The sequence below is a fragment of the Taudactylus pleione genome, unplaced genomic scaffold, assembly GCF_031769625.1.
Source record: "Taudactylus pleione unplaced genomic scaffold, aTauple2 ptg001472l, whole genome shotgun sequence".
NCBI lineage: Eukaryota > Metazoa > Chordata > Amphibia > Anura > Myobatrachidae > Taudactylus > Taudactylus pleione.
In genome coordinates this window covers 114,950-135,293 of record NW_028285870.1, presented here as the reverse complement: position 1 = coordinate 135,293, position 20,344 = coordinate 114,950, and the positions used below count along the sequence as shown (strand labels likewise).

The 20,344-nt window shown below is 48.5% G+C and overlaps 1 protein-coding gene across 1 annotated transcript in view; it reads left to right on the top strand.

Moving 5' to 3' along the window:
• The window catches only part of LOC148442529 (uncharacterized), a 63,803-nt gene that overhangs the window by 17,780 nt on the left and 25,679 nt on the right, over positions 1 to 20,344 (top strand). Inside the window, exon 6 of the mRNA XM_088463845.1 lies at positions 1,683 to 1,842. Coding sequence (XP_088319971.1) covers positions 1,683 to 1,842 — 160 coding nt within the window. The remainder of the gene's footprint in view (positions 1 to 1,682; positions 1,843 to 20,344) is intronic.

The following is a 20,344-nucleotide window of genomic DNA, read 5'->3' as shown; positions in this document are numbered from 1 at the left end:
GGTGGTCCCGGCGTGGCCCAGAAGGAGTTGGTACTCGGATCTCCAGTGTCTATCCATCGACACTCCTTGGCTGTTACCTCAGAGGCCGGACCTATTGTCTCAGGGTCCTTGTCTCTACCCGGACCTGAGTCGGCTATCTTTGACGGCGTGGCTCTTGAGGCTTCCCTCTTGAGGTCCAAGGGTTTCTCTAGAGCGGTGGTCAATACCATGTTACATGCTTGTAAGCCGGCTTCAGCTAGAATTTACCACAGGGTGTGGCATACCTATTTTGAGTGGTGTCGCCCTAAAGCGTACGATCCTCGCGAGTTTAGAATATCGAGAGTGTTGGCTTTCCTTCAGGCAGGCTTGGATTTAGGTCTACGCCTTGCTTCACTGAAGGTGCATGTTTCTGCCCTGTCGGTTTTGTTTCAACGAAGGATTGCCACGCGGCCTGATATCCATACCTTTATGCAGGGTGTCCTTCGCATCCAGCCTCCCTATGTCCATCCGGTAGCTTCATGGGATCTGGCTGTGGTCCTGAAGGCGCTACAGGATCCTCCATTTGAACCTCTGGGTTCTGTGGATCTGAAATGGCTTACGGCAAAAACAGTGTTCCTTCTGGCTATTGCTTCAGCCAGAAGGGTGTCGGATTTGGGGGCTCTTTCGTGTCGTCACCCATTTCTAATTTTTCATTCGGACAGGGCGGTACTTCGTACCCGTCCTGAATTCCTTCCTAAAGTAGTGTCTAGTTTCCACATTAACGAGGAAATTGTGGTCCCAGCCTTTAATTCATCTGATCTCTCAGCTGGTGAGGCTTCTTTGGATGTGGTACGGGCTCTGCGGATTTACGTGGACCGTACCAGTTCTTTTAGAAAATCGGACTCTTTGTTCGTCCTATATGGATTTCATAGGAGGGGTTGGCCTGCCAATAAACAGACTTTGGCACGCTGCATCTGCATGGCGATCTCTGAGGCATACACTCACGAGGGACTCCCAGTGCCACCCTCTGTGAAAGCTCATTCTACAAGATCTGTGGGACCTTCGTGGGCAGCTCGACGTGGCACCTCAGCTCTTCAGCTTTGTAAGGCGGCCACGTGGTCCTCTGTCCATACTTTCGTCAAGCATTACGCCTTTGACACATTTGCTTCTCAGGATGCTTCCTTCGGGCGGCGGATTCTCCTCTCGGCACAGGAGTGTCCCCTCCCTTGAAGGATACTGCTTTGGGACATCCCCAAGGTATCCCTGTGGATCCCTAAGGACCCTGAGGTAGAAAACAGGAGATATGGTAAGAACTTAACTTTGTTATCTCCGTTTCTACGAAGTCCTTAGGGTCCACAGGGCACCCGCCCTGACGCCCTGTGCTTCCGTAGGGGGGTGTTCTGGTCACCAGTTTCTGTCTCCCTTTTCTATGAGAATGTGAATCTTGTGTGTTCCAGACTTTCTTCTTCCTTTTTCCTCTCTCCCGGCCTATGGCTTGATACTAAAACTGAGGTGCCTTGGCCTGGGGGCGGGGTATAGGAGGGGGCCCAGTGCATCCTGGGAGGACATCTTTAAATCTGTGGTGCCCATGGCTGTGGAGCCAAGACCTATACCCCAAGGTATCCCTGTGGACCCTAAGGACTTCGTAGAAACGGAGATAACAAAGGTAAGTTCTTACCAAATCTCCTGTTATTTCTCGCATTCATTTTATATGGGTTATTTAGGATGGAGTTCTGACTAATATTAAGCTAGCAGCTATAAAGAAGGAAGAAAAGACGTATGTGACTGATATGAAGATAGAAGATACAGAGGAAGAACGAGAGACGTATGGGATGAATTATCAACAGTGTAAGGAGGAGGAAATCCCTACAGATATCATCACAGGTGAGTAATAATCACTAACTACAGAATACAGTCATATATTCACATATGCTCAGTCACTACAGCAATCTCTTATCCTACACCCTCCTCTGTCACTACAGCCATCTCTTATCCTACACCCTCCTCTGTCACTACAGCACTCTCTTATCCTACACCCTCCTCTGTCACTACAGCAATCTCTTATCCTACACCCTCCTCTGTCACTACAGCCATCTCTTATCCTACACCCTCCTCTGTCACTACAGCCATCTCTTATCCTACACCCTCCTCTGTCACTACAGCCATCTCTTAATCTACACCCTCCTCTGTCACTACAGCCATCTCTTATCCTACACCCTCCTCTGTCACTACACCAATCTCTTATCCTACACCCTCCTCTGTCACTACAGCAATCTCTTATCCTACACCCTCCTCTGTCACTACAGCCATCTCTTATCCTACACCCTCCTCTGTCACTACAGCCATCTCTTATCCTACACCCTCCTCTGTCACTACAGCACTCTCTTATCCTACACCTTCCTCTGTCACTACAGCCATCTCTTATCCTAGACGCTCCACTATCACTACAGCCATCTCTTATCCTACACCCTCCTCTGTCACTACAGCAATCTCTTATCCCACACCCTCCTCTGTCACTACAGCCATCTCTTATCCTACACCCTCCTCTGTCACTACAGCAATCTCTTATCCTACACCCTCCTCTGTCACTACAGCCATCTCTTATCCTACACCCTCCTCTGTCACTACAGCAATCTCTTATCCTACACCCTCCTCTGTCACTACAGCCATCTCTTATCCTACACCCTCCTCTGTCACTACAGCCATCTCTTATCCTACACCCTCCTCTGTCACTACAGCACTCTCTTATCCCACACCTTCCTCTGTCACTACAGCAATCTCTTATCCTACACCCTCCTCTGTCACTACAGCAATCTCTTATCCTACACCCTCCTCTGTCACTACAGCCATCTCTTATCCTACACCCTCCTCTGTCACTACAGCAATCTCTTATCCTACACCCTCCTCTGTCACTACAGCCATCTCTTATCCTACACCCTCCTCTGTCACTACAGCCATCTCTTATCCTACACCCTCCTCTGTCACTACAGCACTCTCTTATCCTACACCTTCCTCTGTCACTACAGCAATCTCTTATCCTACACCCTCCTCTGTCACTACAGCAATCTCTTATCCTACACCCTCCTCTGTCACTACAGCCATCTCTTATCCTAGACGCTCCACTATCACTACAGCCATCTCTTATATCCTACACCCTCCTCTGTCACTACAGCAATCTCTTATCCTACACCCTCCTCTGTCACTACAGCAATCTCTTATCCTACACCCTCCTCTGTCACTACAGCAATCTCTTATCCTACACCCTCCTCTGTCACTACAGCACTCTCTTATCCTACACCCTCCTCTGTCACTACAGCCATAACTTATCCTACACCGTCCTCTGTCACTACAGCAATCTCTTATCCTACACCCTCCTCTGTCACTACAGCACTCTCTTATCCTACACCCTCCTCTGTCACTACAGCCATCTCTTATCCTACACTCTCCTCTGTCACTACAGCAATCTTTTATCCTACACTCTCCTCTGTCACTACAGCAATCTTTTATCCTACACTCTCCTCTGTCACTAAATCAATCTCTTATCCTACACCCTCCTCTGTCACTACAGCAATCTCTTATCCTACACCCTCCTCTGTCACTACAGCAATCTCTTATCCTACACCCTCCTCTGTCACTACAGCACTCTCTTATCCTACATCCTCCTCTGTCACTACAGCAATCTCTTATCCTACACCTTCCTCTGTCCCTACAGCACTCTCTTATCCTACACCCTCCTCTGTCACTACAGCCATCTCTTATCCTACACCCTCCTCTGTCACTACAGCCATCTCTTATCCTACACCCTCCTCTGTCACTACAGCCATCTCTTATCCTACACCCTCCTCTGTCACTACAGCACTCTCTTATGCTACACCCTCCTCTGTCACTACAACCATCTCTTATCCTACACCCTCCTCTGTCACTACAGTCATCTCTTATCCTACACCCTCCACTGTCACTACAGCCATCTCTTATCCTACACCCTCCTCTGTCACTACAGCAATCTCTTATCCTACACCCTCCTCTGTCACTACAGCCATCTCTTATCCTACACTCTCCTCTGTCACTACAGCAATCTTTTATCCTACACTCTCCTCTGTCACTACAGCCATCTCTTATCCTACACCCTCCTCTGTCACTACAGCCATCTCTTACCCTACACCCTCCTCTGTCACTACAGCCATCTCTTATCCTACACCTTCCTCTGTCACTACAGCCATCTCTTATCCTACACCCTCCTCTGTCACTACAGCCATCTCTTATCCTACACCTTCCTCTGCCACTACAGCCATCTCTTATCCTACACCCTCCTCTGTCACTACAGCCATCTCTTATCCTACACCTTCCTCTGTCACTACAGCCATCTCTTATCCTACACCCTCCTCTGTCACTACAGCCATCTCTTATCCTACACCCTCCTCTGTCACTACAGCCATCTCTTATCCTACACCCACCTCTGTCACTACAGCACTCTCTTATCCTACACCCTCCTCTGTCACTACAGCAATCTCTTATCCTACACCCTCCTCTGTCACTACAGCAATCTCTTATCCTACACCCTCCTCTGTCACTACAGCAATCTCTTATCCTACACCCTCCTCTGTCACTACAGCACTCTCTTATCCTACACCCTCCTCTGTCACTACAGCCCTCTCTTAGCCTACACCGACCTCTGTCACTACAGCCATCTCTTATCCTACACCTTCCTCTGTCACTACAGCCATCTCTTATCCTACACCCTCCTCTGTCACTACAGCCATCTCTTATCCTACACCCTCCTCTGTCACTACAGCCATCTCTTATCCTACACCCTCCTCTGTCACTACAGCCATCTCTTATCCTACACCCTCCTCTGTCACTACAGCCATCTCTTATCCTACACCCTCCTCTGTCACTACAGCCATCTCTTACCCTACACCCTCCTCTGTCACTACAGTCATCTCTTATCCTACACCCTCCTCTGTCACTACAGCACTCTCTTATCCTACACCCTCCTCTGTCACTACAGCAATCTCTTATCCTACACCCTCCTCAGTCACTACAGCAATCTCTTATCCTACACCCTCCTCTGTCACTACAGCCATTTCTTATCCTACACCCTCCTCTGTCACTACAGTAATCTCTTATCCTACACCCTCCTCTGTCACTACAGCAATCTCTTATCCTACACCCTCCTCTGTCACTACAGCCATCACTTATCCTACACCTTCCTCTGTCCCTACAGCACTCTCTTATCCTACACCCTCCTCTGTCACTACATCCATCTCTTATCCTACACCCTCCTCTGTCACTACAGCAATCTCTTATCCTACACCCTCCTCTGTCACTACAGCCATCTCTTATCCTACACCGTCCTCTGTCACTACAGCCATCTCTTATCCTACACCCTCCTCTGTCACTACAGCCATCTCTTATCCTACACCCTCCTCTGTCACTACAGCCATCTCTTATCCTACACTCTCCTCTGTCACTACAGCCATCTCTTATCCTACACCCTCCTCTGTCACTACAGCCATCTCTTATCCTACACCCTCCTCTGTCACTACAGCCATCTCTTATCCTACACCCTCCTCTGTCACTACAGCCATCTCTTATCCTACACCCTCCTCTGTCACTACAGCAATCTTTTATCCTACACTCTCCTCTGTCACTAAATCAATCTCTTATCCTACACCCTCATCTGTCACTACAGCACTCTCTTATCCTACACCCTCCTCTGTCACTACAGTAATCTCTTATCCTACACCCTCCTCTGTCACTACAGCAATCTCTTATCCTACACCCTCCTCTGTCACTACAGCAATCTCTTATCCTACACCTTAATCTGTCACTACAGCAATCTCTTATCCTACACCCTCCTCTGTCACTACAGCCATCTCTTATCCTACACCCTCATCTGTCACTACAGCAATCTCTTATCCTACACCTTCCTCTGTCCCTACAGCACTCTCTTATCCTACACCCTCCTCTGTCACTACAGCAATCTCTTATCCTACACCTTCCTCTGTCCCTACAGCACTCTCTTATCCTACACCCTCCTCTGTCACTACAGCCATCTCTTATCCTACACTCTCCTCTGTCACTACAGCAATCTCTTATCCTACACCCTCATCTGTCACTACAGCAATCTCTTATCCTACACCTTCCTCTGTCCCTACAGCACTCTCTTATCCTACACCCTCCTCTGTCACTACAGCCATCTCTTATCCTACACCCTCCTCTGTCGCTACAGCCATCTCTTATCCTACACCCACCTCTGTCACTACAGCCATCTCTAATCCTACACCCTCCTCTGTCACTACAGCAATCTCTTATCCTACACCCTCCTCTGTCACTACAGCCATCTCTTATCCTACACTCTCCTCTGTCACTACAGCCATCTCTTATCCTACACCCTCCTCTGTCACTACAGCACTCTCTTATCCTACACCCTCCTCTGTCACTACAACAATCTCTTATCCTACACCTTCCTCTGTCACTACAGCAATCTCTTATCCTACACCTTAATCTGTCACTACAGCAATCTCTTATCCTACACCCTCCTCTGTCACTACAGCCATCTCTTATCCTACACCCTCATCTGTCACTACAGCAATCTCTTATCCTACACCTTCCTCTGTCCCTACAGCACTCTCTTATCCTACACCCTCCTCTGTCACTACAGCAATCTCTTATCCTACACCTTCCTCTGTCCCTACAGCACTCTCTTATCCTACACCCTCCTCTGTCACTACAGCCATCTCTTATCCTACACTCTCCTCTGTCACTACAGCAATCTCTTATCCTACACCCTCATCTGTCACTACAGCAATCTCTTATCCTACACCTTCCTCTGTCCCTACAGCACTCTCTTATCCTACACCCTCCTCTGTCACTACAGCCATCTCTTATCCTACACCCTCCTCTGTCACTACAGCCATCTCTTATCCTACACCCTCCTCTGTCACTACAGCCATCTCTTATCCTACACCCTCCTCTGTCACTACAGCCATCTCTTATCCTACACCCTCCTCTGTCACTACAGCAATCTTTTATCCTACACTCTCCTCTGTCACTAAATCAATCTCTTATCCTACACCCTCATCTGTCACTACAGCACTCTCTTATCCTACACCCTCCTCTGTCACTACAGCAATCTCTTATCGTACAACCTCCTCTGTCACTACAGCAATCTCTTATCCTACACCCTCCTCTGTCACTACAGTAATCTCGTATCCTACACCCTCCTCTGTCACTACAGCAATCTCTTATCCTACACCCTCCTCTGTCACTACAGCACTCTCTTATCCTACATCCTCCTCTGTCACTACAGCAATCTCTTATCCTACACCTTCCTCTGTCCCTACAGCCATCTCTTATCCTACACCCTCCTCTGTCACTACAGCCATCTCTTATCCTACACCCTCCTCTGTCACTACAGCCATCTCTTATCCTACACCCTCCTCTGTCACTACAGCCATCTCTTATCCTACACCCTCCTCTGTCACTACAGCACTCTCTTATGCTACACCCTCCTCTGTCACTACAGCCATCTCTTATCCTACACCCTCCTCTGTCACTACAGTCATCTCTTATCCTACACCCTCCACTGTCACTACAGCAATCTCTTATCCTACACCCTCCTCTGTCACTACAGCCATCTCTTATCCTACACCCTCCTCTGTCACTACAGCCATCTCTTATCCTACACTCTCCTCTGTCACTACAGCAATCTTTTATCCTACACTCTCCTCTGTCACTACAGCCATCTCTTATCCTACACCCTCCTCTGTCACTACAGCAATCTCTTATCCTACACCTTCCTCTGTCACTACAGCACTCTCTTATCCTACACCCTCCTCTGTCACTACAGCACTCTCTTATCCTAAACCCTCCTCTGTCACTACAGCCATCTCTTATCCTACACCTTCCTCTGTCACTACAGCACTCTCTTATCCTACACCCTCCTCTGTCTCTACAGCAATCTCTTATCCTACACCCTCCTCAGTCACTACAGCAATCTCTTATCCTACACCCTCCTCTGTCACTACAGCCATCTCTTATCCTACACCCTCCTCTGTCACTACAGCAATCTCTTATCCTACACCCTCCTCTGTCACTACAGCACTCTCTTATCCTACATCCGCCTCTGTCACTACAGCACTCTCTTATCCTACACCTTCCTCTGTCACTACAGCCATCTCTTATCCTACACCCTCCTCTGTCACTACAGCCATCTCTTATTCTACACCCTCCTCTGTCACTACAGCCATCTCTTATCCTACACCCTCCTCTGTCACTACAGCAATCTCTTATCCTACACCCTCATCTGTCACTACAGCAATCTCTTATCCTACACCCTCCTCTGTCACTACAGCCATCTCTTATCCTACACCGTCCTCTGTCACTACAGCCATCTCTTATCCTACACCCTCCTCTGTCACTACAGCACTCTCTTATCCTACACCTTCCTCTGTCACTACAGCCATCTCTTATCCTAGACGCTCCACTATCACTACAGCCATCTCTTATCCTACACCCTCCTCTGTCACTACAGCAATCTCTTATCCCACACCCTCCTCTGTCACTACAGCACTCTCTTATCCTACACCCGCCTCTGTCACTACAGCACTCTCTTATCCTACACCTTCCTCTGTCACTACAGCCATCTCTTATCCTACACCCTCCTCTGTCACTACAGCCATCTCTTATTCTACACCCTCCTCTGTCACTACAGCCATCTCTTATCCTACACCCTCCTCTGTCACTACAGCCATCTCTTATCCTACACCGTCCTCTGTCACTACAGCCATCTCTTATCCTACACCCTCCTCTGTCACTACAGCACTCTCTTATCCTACACCTTCCTCTGTCACTACAGCCATCTCTTATCCTAGACGCTCCACTATCACTACAGCCATCTCTTATCCTACACCCTCCTCTGTCACTACAGCCATCTCTTATCCTACACCCTCCTCTGTCACTACAGCACTCTCTTATCCTAAACCCTCCTCTGTCACTACAGCCATCTCTTATCCTACACCTTCCTCTGTCACTACAGCACTCTCTTATCCTACACCCTCCTCTGTCTCTACAGCAATCTCTTATCCTACACCCTCCTCAGTCACTACAGCAATCTCTTATCCTACACCCTCCTCTGTCACTACAGCCATCTCTTATCCTACACCCTCCTCTGTCACTACAGCAATCTCTTATCCTACACCCTCCTCTGTCACTACAGCACTCTCTTATCCTACATCCGCCTCTGTCACTACAGCACTCTCTTATCCTACACCTTCCTCTGTCACTACAGCCATCTCTTATCCTACACCCTCCTCTGTCACTACAGCCATCTCTTATTCTACACCCTCCTCTGTCACTACAGCCATCTCTTATCCTACACCCTCCTCTGTCACTACAGTCATCTCTTACCCTACACCCTCCTCTGTCACTACAGCCATCTCTTATCCTACACCTTCCTCTGTCACTACAGCAATCTCTTATCCTACACCCTCCTCTGTCACTACAGCACTCTCTTATCCTACACCCTCCTCTGTCACTACAGCAATCTCTTATCCTACACCCTCCTCTGTCACTACAGCCATCTCTTATCCTACACCCTCCTCTGTCACTACAGCCATCTCTTATCCTACACCCTCCTCTGTCACTACAGCCATCTCTTATTCTACACCCTCCTCTGTCACTACAGCCATCTCTTATCCTACACCCTCCTCTGTCACTACACCAATCTCTTATCCTACACCCTCCTCTGTCACTACAGCAATCTCTTATCCTACACCCTCCTCTGTCACTACAGCCATCTCTTATCCTACACCCTCCTCTGTCACTACAGCCATCTCTTATCCTACACCCTCCTCTGTCACTACAGCACTCTCTTATCCTACACCTTCCTCTGTCACTGCAGCCATCTCTTATCCTAGACGCTCCACTATCACTACAGCCATCTCTTATCCTACACCCTCCTCTGTCACTACAGCAATCTCTTATCCCACACCCTCCTCTGTCACTACAGCCATCTCTTATCCTACACCCTCCTCTGTCACTACAGCCATATCTTATTCTACACCGTCCTCTGTCACTACAGCAATCTCTTATCCCACACCCTCCTCTGTCACTACAGCCATCTCTTATCCTACACCCTCTTCTGTCACTACAGCCATCTCTTATCCTACACCCTCTTCTGTCACTACAGCCATCTCTTATCCTACACCCTCCTCTGTGACTACAGCAATCTCTTATCCCACACCCTCCTCTGTCACTACAGCCATCTCTTATCCTACACCCTCCTCTGTCACTACAGCCATCTCTTATCCTACACCCTCCTCTGTCACTACAGCCATCTCTTATCCTACACCTTCCTCTGTCACTACAGCCATCTCTTATCCTAGACGCTCCACTATCACTACAGCCATCTCTTATCCTACACCCTCCTCTGTCACTACAGCCATCTCTTATCCTACACCCTCCTCTGTCACTACAGTCATCTCTTATCCTACACCCTCCACTGTCACTACAGCACTCTCTTATCCTACACCCTCCTCTGTCACTACAGCACTCTCTTATGCTACACCCTCCTCTGTCACTACAGCCATCTCTTATCCTACACCTTCCTCTGTCACTACAGCACTCTCTTATCCTACACCCTCCTCTGTCTCTACAGCAATCTCTTATCCTACACCCTCCTCAGTCACTACAGCAATCTCTTATCCTACACCCTCCTCTGTCACTACAGCCATTTCTTATCCTACACCCTCCTCTGTCACTACAGCCATCTCTTATCCTACACCCACCTCTGTCACTACAGCAATCTCTTATCCTACACCTTCCTCTGTCCCTACAGCACTCTCTTATCCTACACCCTCCTCTGTCACTACAGCAATCTCTTATCCTACACCTTCCTCTGTCCCTACAGCACTCTCTTATCCTACACCCTCCTCTGTCACTACAGCCATCTCTTATCCTACACTCTCCTCTGTCACTACAGCAATCTCTTATCCTACACCCTCCTCTGTCACTACAGCCATCTTTTATCCTACACCCTCCTCTGTCACTACAGCCATCTCTTATCCTACACCCTCCTCTGTCACTACAGCCATCTCTTACCCTACACCCTCCTCTGTCACTACAGCCATCTCTTATCCTACACCCTCCACTGTCACTACAGCCATCTCTTATCCTACACCTTCCTCTGTCACTACAGCCATCTCTTATCCTACACCCTCCTCTATCACTACAGCCATCTCTTATCCTACACCCTCCTCTGTCTCTACAGCCATCTCTTATCCTACACCTTCCTCTGTCACTACAGCCATCTCTTATCCTACACCCTCCTCTGTCACTACAGCACTCTCTTATCCTACACCCTCCTCTGTCACTACAGCCATCTCTTATCCTACACCCTCCTCTGTCACTACAGCACTCTCTTATCCTACACCCTCCTCTGTCACTACAGCACTCTCTTATCCTACACCTTCCTCTGTCACTACAGCCATCTCTTATCCTACACCCTCCTCTGTCACTACAGCCATATCTTATCCTACACCGTCCTCTGTCACTACAGCCATCTCTTATCCTACACCCTCCTCTGTCACTACAGCCATCTCTTATCCTACACCCTCCTCTGTCGCTACAGCCATCTCTTATCCTACACCCTCCTCTGTCACTACAGCCATCTCTTATCCTACACCTTCCTCTGTCACTACAGCCATCTCTTATCCTAGACGCTCCACTATCACTACAGCCATCTCTTATCCTACACCCTCCTCTGTCACTACAGCCATCTCTTATCCTACACCCTCCTCTGTCACTACAGCCATCTCTTATCCTACACCCTCCTCTGTCACTACAGCACTCTCTTATCCTACACCCTCCTCTGTCACTACAGCACTCTCTTATGCTACACCTTCCTCTGTCACTACAGCCATCTCTTATCCTACACCCTCCTCTGTCACTACAGCCTTCTCTTATCCTACACCTTCCTCTGTCACTACAGCCATCTCTTATCCTACACCCTCCTCTGTCACTACAGCCATCTCTTATCCTACACCCTCCTCTGTCACTACAGCACTCTCTTATTCTACACCCTCCTCTGTCACTACTGCCATCTCTAATCCTACACCCTCCTCTGTCTCTACAGCAATCTCTTATCCTACACCCTCCTCTGTCACAACAGCCATCTCTTATCCTACACCCTCCTCTGTCACTACAGCCATATCTTATCCTACACCGTCCTCTGTCACTACAGCCATCTCTTATCCTACACCCTCCTCTGTCACTACAGCCATCTCTTATCCTACACCCTCCTCTGTCACTACAGCCGTCTCTTATCCTACACCCTCCTCTGTCACTACAGCCATCTCTTATCCTACACCCTCCTCTGTCACTACAGCACTCTCTTATGCTACACCCTCCTCTGTCACTACAGCCATCTCTTATCCTACACCCTCCTCTGTCACTACAGCCATCTCTTATCCTACACCCTCCACTGTCACTACAGCACTCTCTTATCCTACACCCTCCTCTGTCACTACAGCACTCTCTTATGCTACACCCTCCTCTGTCACTACAGCCATCTCTTATCCTACACCTTCCTCTGTCACTACAGCACTCTCTTATCCTACACCCTCCTCTGTCTCTACAGCAATCTCTTATCCTACACCCTCCTCAGTCACTACAGCAATCTCTTATCCTACACCCTCCTCTGTCACTACAGCCATTTCTTATCCTACACCCTCCTCTGTCACTACAGCCATCTCTTATCCTACACCCACCTCTGTCACTACAGCAATCTCTTATCCTACACCTTCCTCTGTCCCTACAGCACTCTCTTATCCTACACCCTCCTCTGTCACTACAGCAATCTCTTATCCTACACCTTCCTCTGTCCCTACAGCACTCTCTTATCCTACACCCTCCTCTGTCACTACAGCCATCTCTTATCCTACACTCTCCTCTGTCACTACAGCAATCTCTTATCCTACACCCTCCTCTGTCACTACAGCCATCTTTTATCCTACACCCTCCTCTGTCACTACAGCCATCTCTTATCCTACACCCTCCTCTGTCACTACAGCCATCTCTTACCCTACACCCTCCTCTGTCACTACAGCCATCTCTTATCCTACACCTTCCTCTGTCACTACAGCCATCTCTTATCCTACACCCTCCTCTATCACTACAGCCATCTCTTATCCTACACCCTCCTCTGTCTCTACAGCAATCTCTTATCCTACACCCTCCTCTGTCACTACAGCAATCTCTTATCCTACACCCTCCTCTGTCACTACAGCAATCTCTTATCCTACACCCTCCTCTGTCACTACAGCCATCTCTTATCCTACACCCTCCTCTGTCACTACAGCACTCTCTTATCCTACACCCTCCTCTGTCACTACAGCACTCTCTTATCCTACACCTTCCTCTGTCACTACAGCCATCTCTTATCCTACACCCTCCTCTGTCACTACAGCACTCTCTTATCCTACACCCTCCTCTGTCACTACAGCCATCTCTTATCCTACACCCTCCTCTGTCACTACAGCACTCTCTTATCCTACACCCTCCTCTGTCACTACAGCACTCTCTTATCCTACACCTTCCTCTGTCACTACAGCCATCTCTTATCCTACACCCTCCTCTGTCACTACAGCCATATCTTATCCTACACCGTCCTCTGTCACTACAGCCTTCTCTTATCCTACACCCTCCTCTGTCACTACAGCCATCTCTTATCCTACACCCTCCTCTGTCGCTACAGCCATCTCTTATCCTACACCCTCCTCTGTCACTACAGCCATCTCTTATCCTACACCTTCCTCTGTCACTACAGCCATCTCTTATCCTAGACGCTCCACTATCACTACAGCCATCTCTGATCCTACACCCTCCTCTGTCACTACAGCCATCTCTTATCCTACACCCTCCTCTGTCACTACAGCCATCTCTTATCCTACACCCTCCTCTGTCACTACAGCACTCTCTTATCCTACACCCTCCTCTGTCACTACAGCACTCTCTTATGCTACACCCTCCTCTGTCACTACAGCCATCTCTTATCCTACACCCTCCTCTGTCACTACAGCCTTTTCTTATCCTACACCTTCCTCTGTCACTACAGCCATCTCTTATCCTACACCCTCCTCTGTCACTACAGCCATCTCTTATCCTACACCCTCCTCTGTCACTACAGCACTCTCTTATTCTACACCCTCCTCTGTCACTACTGCCATCTCTAATCCTACACCCTCCTCTGTCTCTACAGCAATCTCTTATCCTACACCCTCCTCTGTCACAACAGCCATCTCTTATCCTACACCCTCCTCTGTCACTACAGCCATATCTTATCCTACACCGTCCTCTGTCACTACAGCCATCTCTTATCCTACACCCTCCTCTGTCACTACAGCCATCTCTTATCCTACACCCTCCTCTGTCACTACAGCCGTCTCTTATCCTACACCCTCCTCTGTCACTACAGCCATCTCTTATCCTACACCCTCCTCTGTCACTACAGCACTCTCTTATGCTACACCCTCCTCTGTCACTACAGCCATCTCTTATCCTACACCCTCCTCTGTCACTACAGCCATCTCTTATCCTACACCCTCCTCTGTCACTACAGCCATCTCTTATCCTACACCCTCCTCTGTCACTACAGCACTCTTTTATCCTACACTCTCCTCTGTCACTAAATCAATCTCTTATCCTACACTCTCCTCTGTCACTACAGCAATCTTTTATCCTACACTCTCCTCTGTCACTAAATCAATCTCTTATCCTACACCCTCCTCTGTCACTACAGCACTCTCTTATGCTACACCCTCCTCTGTCACTACAGCCATCTCTTATCCTACACCCTCCTCTGTCACTACAGCCATCTCTTATCCTACACCCTCCTCTGTCACTACAGCCATCTCTTATCCTACACTCTCCTCTGTCACTACAGCAATCTTTTATCCTACACCCTCCTCTGTCACTACAGCACTCTCTTATCCTACACCCTCCTCTGTCACTACAGCACTCTCTTATCCTACACCCTCCTCTGTTACTAAATCAATCTCTTATCCTACACCCTCATCTGTCACTACAGCACTCTCTTATCCTACACCCTCCTCTGTCACTACAGCAATCTCTTATCCTAAACCATCCTCTGTCACTACAGCAATCTCTTATCCTACACCCTCCTCTGTCACTACAGTAATCTCTTATCCTACACCCTCCTCTGTTACTACAGCACTCTCTTATCCTGCACCCTCCTCTGTCACTACAGCAATCTCTTATCCTACACCTTAATCTTTCACTACAGCAATCTCTTATCCTACACCCTCCTCTGTCACTACAGCACTCTCTTATCCTACACCCGCCTCTGTCACTACAGCACTCTCTTATCCTACACCTTCCTCTGTCACTACAGCCATCTCTTATCCTACACCCTCCTCTGTCACTACAGCCATCTCTTATCCTACACCTTCCTCTGTCACTACAGCCATCTCTTATTCTACACCCTCCTCTGTCACTACAGCCATCTCTTATCCTACACCCTCCTCTGTCACTACAGCAATCTCTTATCCTACACCCTCCTCTGTCACTACAGCAATCTCTTATCCTACACCCTCCTCTGTCACTACAGCAATCTCTTATCCTACACCCTCCTCTGTCACTACATCCATCTCTTATCCTACACCCTCCTCTGTCACTACAGCCATCTCTTATCCTACACCCTCCTCTGTCACTACAGCCATCTTTTATCCTACACCCTCCTCTGTCACTACAGCCATCTCTTATCCTACACCCTCCTCTGTGACTACAGCAATCTCTTATCCCACACTCTCCTCTGTCACTACAGCCATCTCTTATCCTACACCCTCCTCTGTCACTACAGCCATCTCTTATCCTACACCTTCCTCTGTCACTACAGCCATCTCTTATCCTAGACGCTCCACTATCACTACAGCCATCTCTTATCCTACACCCTCCTCTGTCACTACAGCCATCTCTTATCCTACACCCTCCTCTGTCACTACAGTCATCTCTTATCCTACACCCTCCTCTGTCACTACAGCAATCTCTTATCCTACACCCTCCTCTGTCACTACAGCAATCTCTTATCCTACACCCTCCTCTGTCACTACAGCCATCTCTTATCCTACACCCTCCTCTGTCACTACAGCAATCTCTTATCCTACACCCTCCTCTGTCACTACAGCCATCTCTTACCCTACACCCTCCTCTGTCACTACAGCCATCTCTTATCCTACACCCTCCTCTGTCACTACAGCCATCTCTTATCCTACACCCTCCTCTGTCACTACAGCCATCTCTTACCCTACACCCTCCTCTGTCACTACAGCCATCTCTTATCCTACACCTTCCTCTGTCACTACAGCCATCTCTTATCCTATACCCTCCTCTATCACTACAGCCATCTCTTATCCTACACCCTCCTCTGTCTCTACAGCAATCTCTTATCCTACACCCTCCTCTGTCACTACAGCACTCTCTTATCCTACACCCTCCTCTGTCACTACAGCAATCTCTTATCCTACACCCTCCTCTGTCACTTCAGCCATCTCTTATCCTACACCCTCCTCTGTCACTACAGCACTCTCTTATCCTACACCCTCCTCTGTCACTACAGCACTCTCTTATCCTACACCTTCCTCTGTCACTACAGCCATCTCTTATCCTACACCCTCCTCTGTCACTACAGCACTCTCTTATCCTACACCCTCCTCTGTCACTACAGCCATCTCTTATCCTACACCCTCCTCTGTCACTACAGCACTCTCTTATCCTACACCCTCCTCTGTCACTACAGCACTCTCTTATCCTACACCTTCCTCTGTCACTACAGCCATCTCTTATCCTACACCCTCCTCTGTCACTACAGCCATATCTTATCCTACACCGTCCTCTGTCACTACAGCCATCTCTTATCCTACACCCTCCTCTGTCACTACAGCCATCTCTTATCCTACACCCTCCTCTGTCGCTACAGCCATCTCTTATCCTACACCCTCCTCTGTCACTACAGCCATCTCTTATCCTACACCCTCCTCTGTCACTACAGCCATCTCTTATCCTACACCCTCCTCTGTCACTACAGCACTCTCTTATCCTACACCCTCCTCTGTCACTACAGCACTCTCTTATGCTACACCCTCCTCTGTCACTACAGCCATCTCTTATCCTACACCCTCCTCTGTCACAACAGCCATCTCTTATCCTACACCCTCCTCTGTCACTACAGCCATATCTTATCCTACACCGTCCTCTGTCACTACAGCCATCTCTTATCCTACACCCTCCTCTGTCACTACAGCCATCTCTTATCCTACACCCTCCTCTGTCACTACAGCCGTCTCTTATCCTACACCCTCCTCTGTCACTACAGCCATCTCTTATCCTACACCCTCCTCTGTCACTACAGCACTCTCTTATGCTACACCCTCCTCTGTCACTACAGCCATCTCTTATCCTACACCCTCCTCTGTCACTACAGCCATCTCTTATCCTACACCCTCCTCTGTCACTACAGCCATCTCTTATCCTACACCCTCCTCTGTCACTACAGCAATCTCTTATCCTACACTCTCCTCTGTCACTACAGCAATCTTTTATCCTACACTCTCCTCTGTCACTAAATCAATCTCTTATCCTACACTCTCCTCTGTCACTACAGCAATCTTTTATCCTACACTCTCCTCTGTCACTAAATCAATCTCTTATCCTACACCCTCCTCTGTCACTACAGCACTCTCTTATGCTACACCCTCCTCTGTCACTACAGCCATCTCTTATCCTACACCCTCCTCTGTCACTACAGCCATCTCTTATCCTACACCCTCCTCTGTCACTACAGCCATCTCTTATCCTACACTCTCCTCTGTCACTACAGCAATCTTTTATCCTACACTCTCCTCTGTCACTAAATCAATCTCTTATCCTACACCCTCATCTGTCACTACAGCACTCTCTTATCCTACACCCTCCTCTGTCACTACAGCAATCTCTTATCCTAAACCATCCTCTGTCACTACAGCAATCTCTTATCCTACACCCTCCTCTGTCACTACAGCAATCTCTTATCCTACACCCTCCTCTGTCACTACAGTAATCTCTTATCCTACACCCTCCTCTGTTACTACAGCACTCTCTTATCCTGCACCCTCCTCTGTCACTACAGCAATCTCTTATCCTACACCTTCCTCTGTCCCTACAGCACTCTCTTATCCTACGCCCTCCTCTGTCACTACAGCCTTCTCTTATCCTACACCTTCCTCTGTCACTACAGCCATCTCTTATCCTAGACGCTCCACTATCACTACAGCCATCTCTTATCCTACACCCTCCTCTGTCACTACAGCCATCTCTTATCCTACACCCTCCTCTGTCACTACAGCACTCTCTTATCCTACACCCGCCTCTGTCACTACAGCACTCTCTTATCCTACACCTTCCTCTGTCACTACAGCCATCTCTTATCCTACACCCTCCTCTGTCACTACAGCAATCTCTTATCCTACACCCTCCTCTGTCACTACAGCAATCTCTTATCCTACACCCTCCTCTGTCACTACATCCATCTCTTATCCTACACCCTCCTCTGTCACTACAGCCATCTCTTATCCTACACCCTCCTCTGTCACTACAGCCATCTCTTATCCTACACCCTCCTCTGTCACTACAGCCATCTCTTATCCTACACCCACCTCTGTCACTACAGCACTCTCTTATCCTACACCCTCCTCTGTCACTACAGCAATCTCTTATCCTACACCCTCCTCTGTCACTACAGCAATCTCTTTTCCTACACCCTCCTCTGTCACTACATCCATCTCTTATCCTACACCCTCCTCTGTCACTACAGCCATCTCTTATCCTACACCCTCATCTGTCACTACAGCAATCTCTTATCCTACACCTTCCTCTGTCCCTACTGCACTCTCTTATCCTACACCCTCCTCTGTCACTACAGCCATCTCTTATCCTACACCTTCCTCTGTCACTACAGCCATCTCTTATCCTACACCCTCCTCTGTCACTACAGCCATCTCTTATCCTACACCCTCCTCTGTCACTACAGCCATCTCTTATCCTACACCCTCCTCTGTCACTACAGCCATCTCTTATCCTACACCCTCCGCTGTCACTACAGCCATCTCTTATCCTACACCCTCCTCTGTCGCTACAGCACTCTCTTATCCTACACCCTCCTCTGTCGCTACAGCAATCTCTTATCCTACACCCTCCTCTGTCACTACAGCCATCTCTTATCCTACACCCTCCTCTGTCACTACAGCCATCTCTTATCCTACACCCTCCTCTGTCACTACAGCACTCTCTTATCCTACACCCTCCTCTGTCACTACAGCCATCTCTTATCCTACACCGTCCTCTGTCACTACAGCCATCTCTTATCCTACACCCTCCTCTGTCACTACAGCCATCTCTTATCCTACACCCTCCTCTGTCACTACAGCACTCTCTTATGCTACACCCTCCTCTGTCACTGCAGCCATCTCTTATCCTACACTCTCCTCTGTCACTACAGCAATCTTTTATCCTACACTCTCCTCTGTCACTACAGCACTCTCTTATGCTACACTCTCCTCTGTCACTACAGCAATCTCTTATCCTACACCCTCCTCTGTCACTACAGCCATCTCTTATCCTACACCCTCCTCTGTCACTACAGCACTCTCTTATCCTACACCTTCCTCTGTCACTACAGCAATCTCTTATCCTACACCCTCCTCTGTCACTACAGTAATCTCTTATCCTACACCTTAATCTGTCACTACAGCAATCCCTTATCCTACACCCTCCTCTGTCACTACAGCAATCTCTTATCCTACACCCTCCTCTGTCACTACAGCCATCTCTTATCCTACACCCTCATCTGTCACTATAGCAATCTCTTATCCTACACCTTCCTCTGTCCCTACAGCACTCTCTTATCCTACGCCCTCCTCTGTCACTACAGCCTTCTCTTATCCTACACCTTCCTCTGTCACTACAGCCATCTCTTATCCTAGACGCTCCACTATCACTACAGCCATCTCTTATCCTACACCCTCCTCTGTCACTACAGCACTCTCTTATCCTACACCCTCCTCTGTCACTACAGCCATATCTTATCCTACACCCTCCTTTGTCACTACAGCCATCTCTTATCCTACACCCTCATCTGTCACTATAGCAATCTCTTATCCTACACCTTCCTCTGTCCCTACAGCACTCTCTTATCCTACGCCCTCCTCTGTCACTACAGCCTTCTCTTATCCTACACCTTCCTCTGTCACTACAGCCATCTCTTATCCTAGACGCTCCACTATCACTACAGCCATCTCTTATCCTACACCCTCCTCTGTCACTACAGCCATCT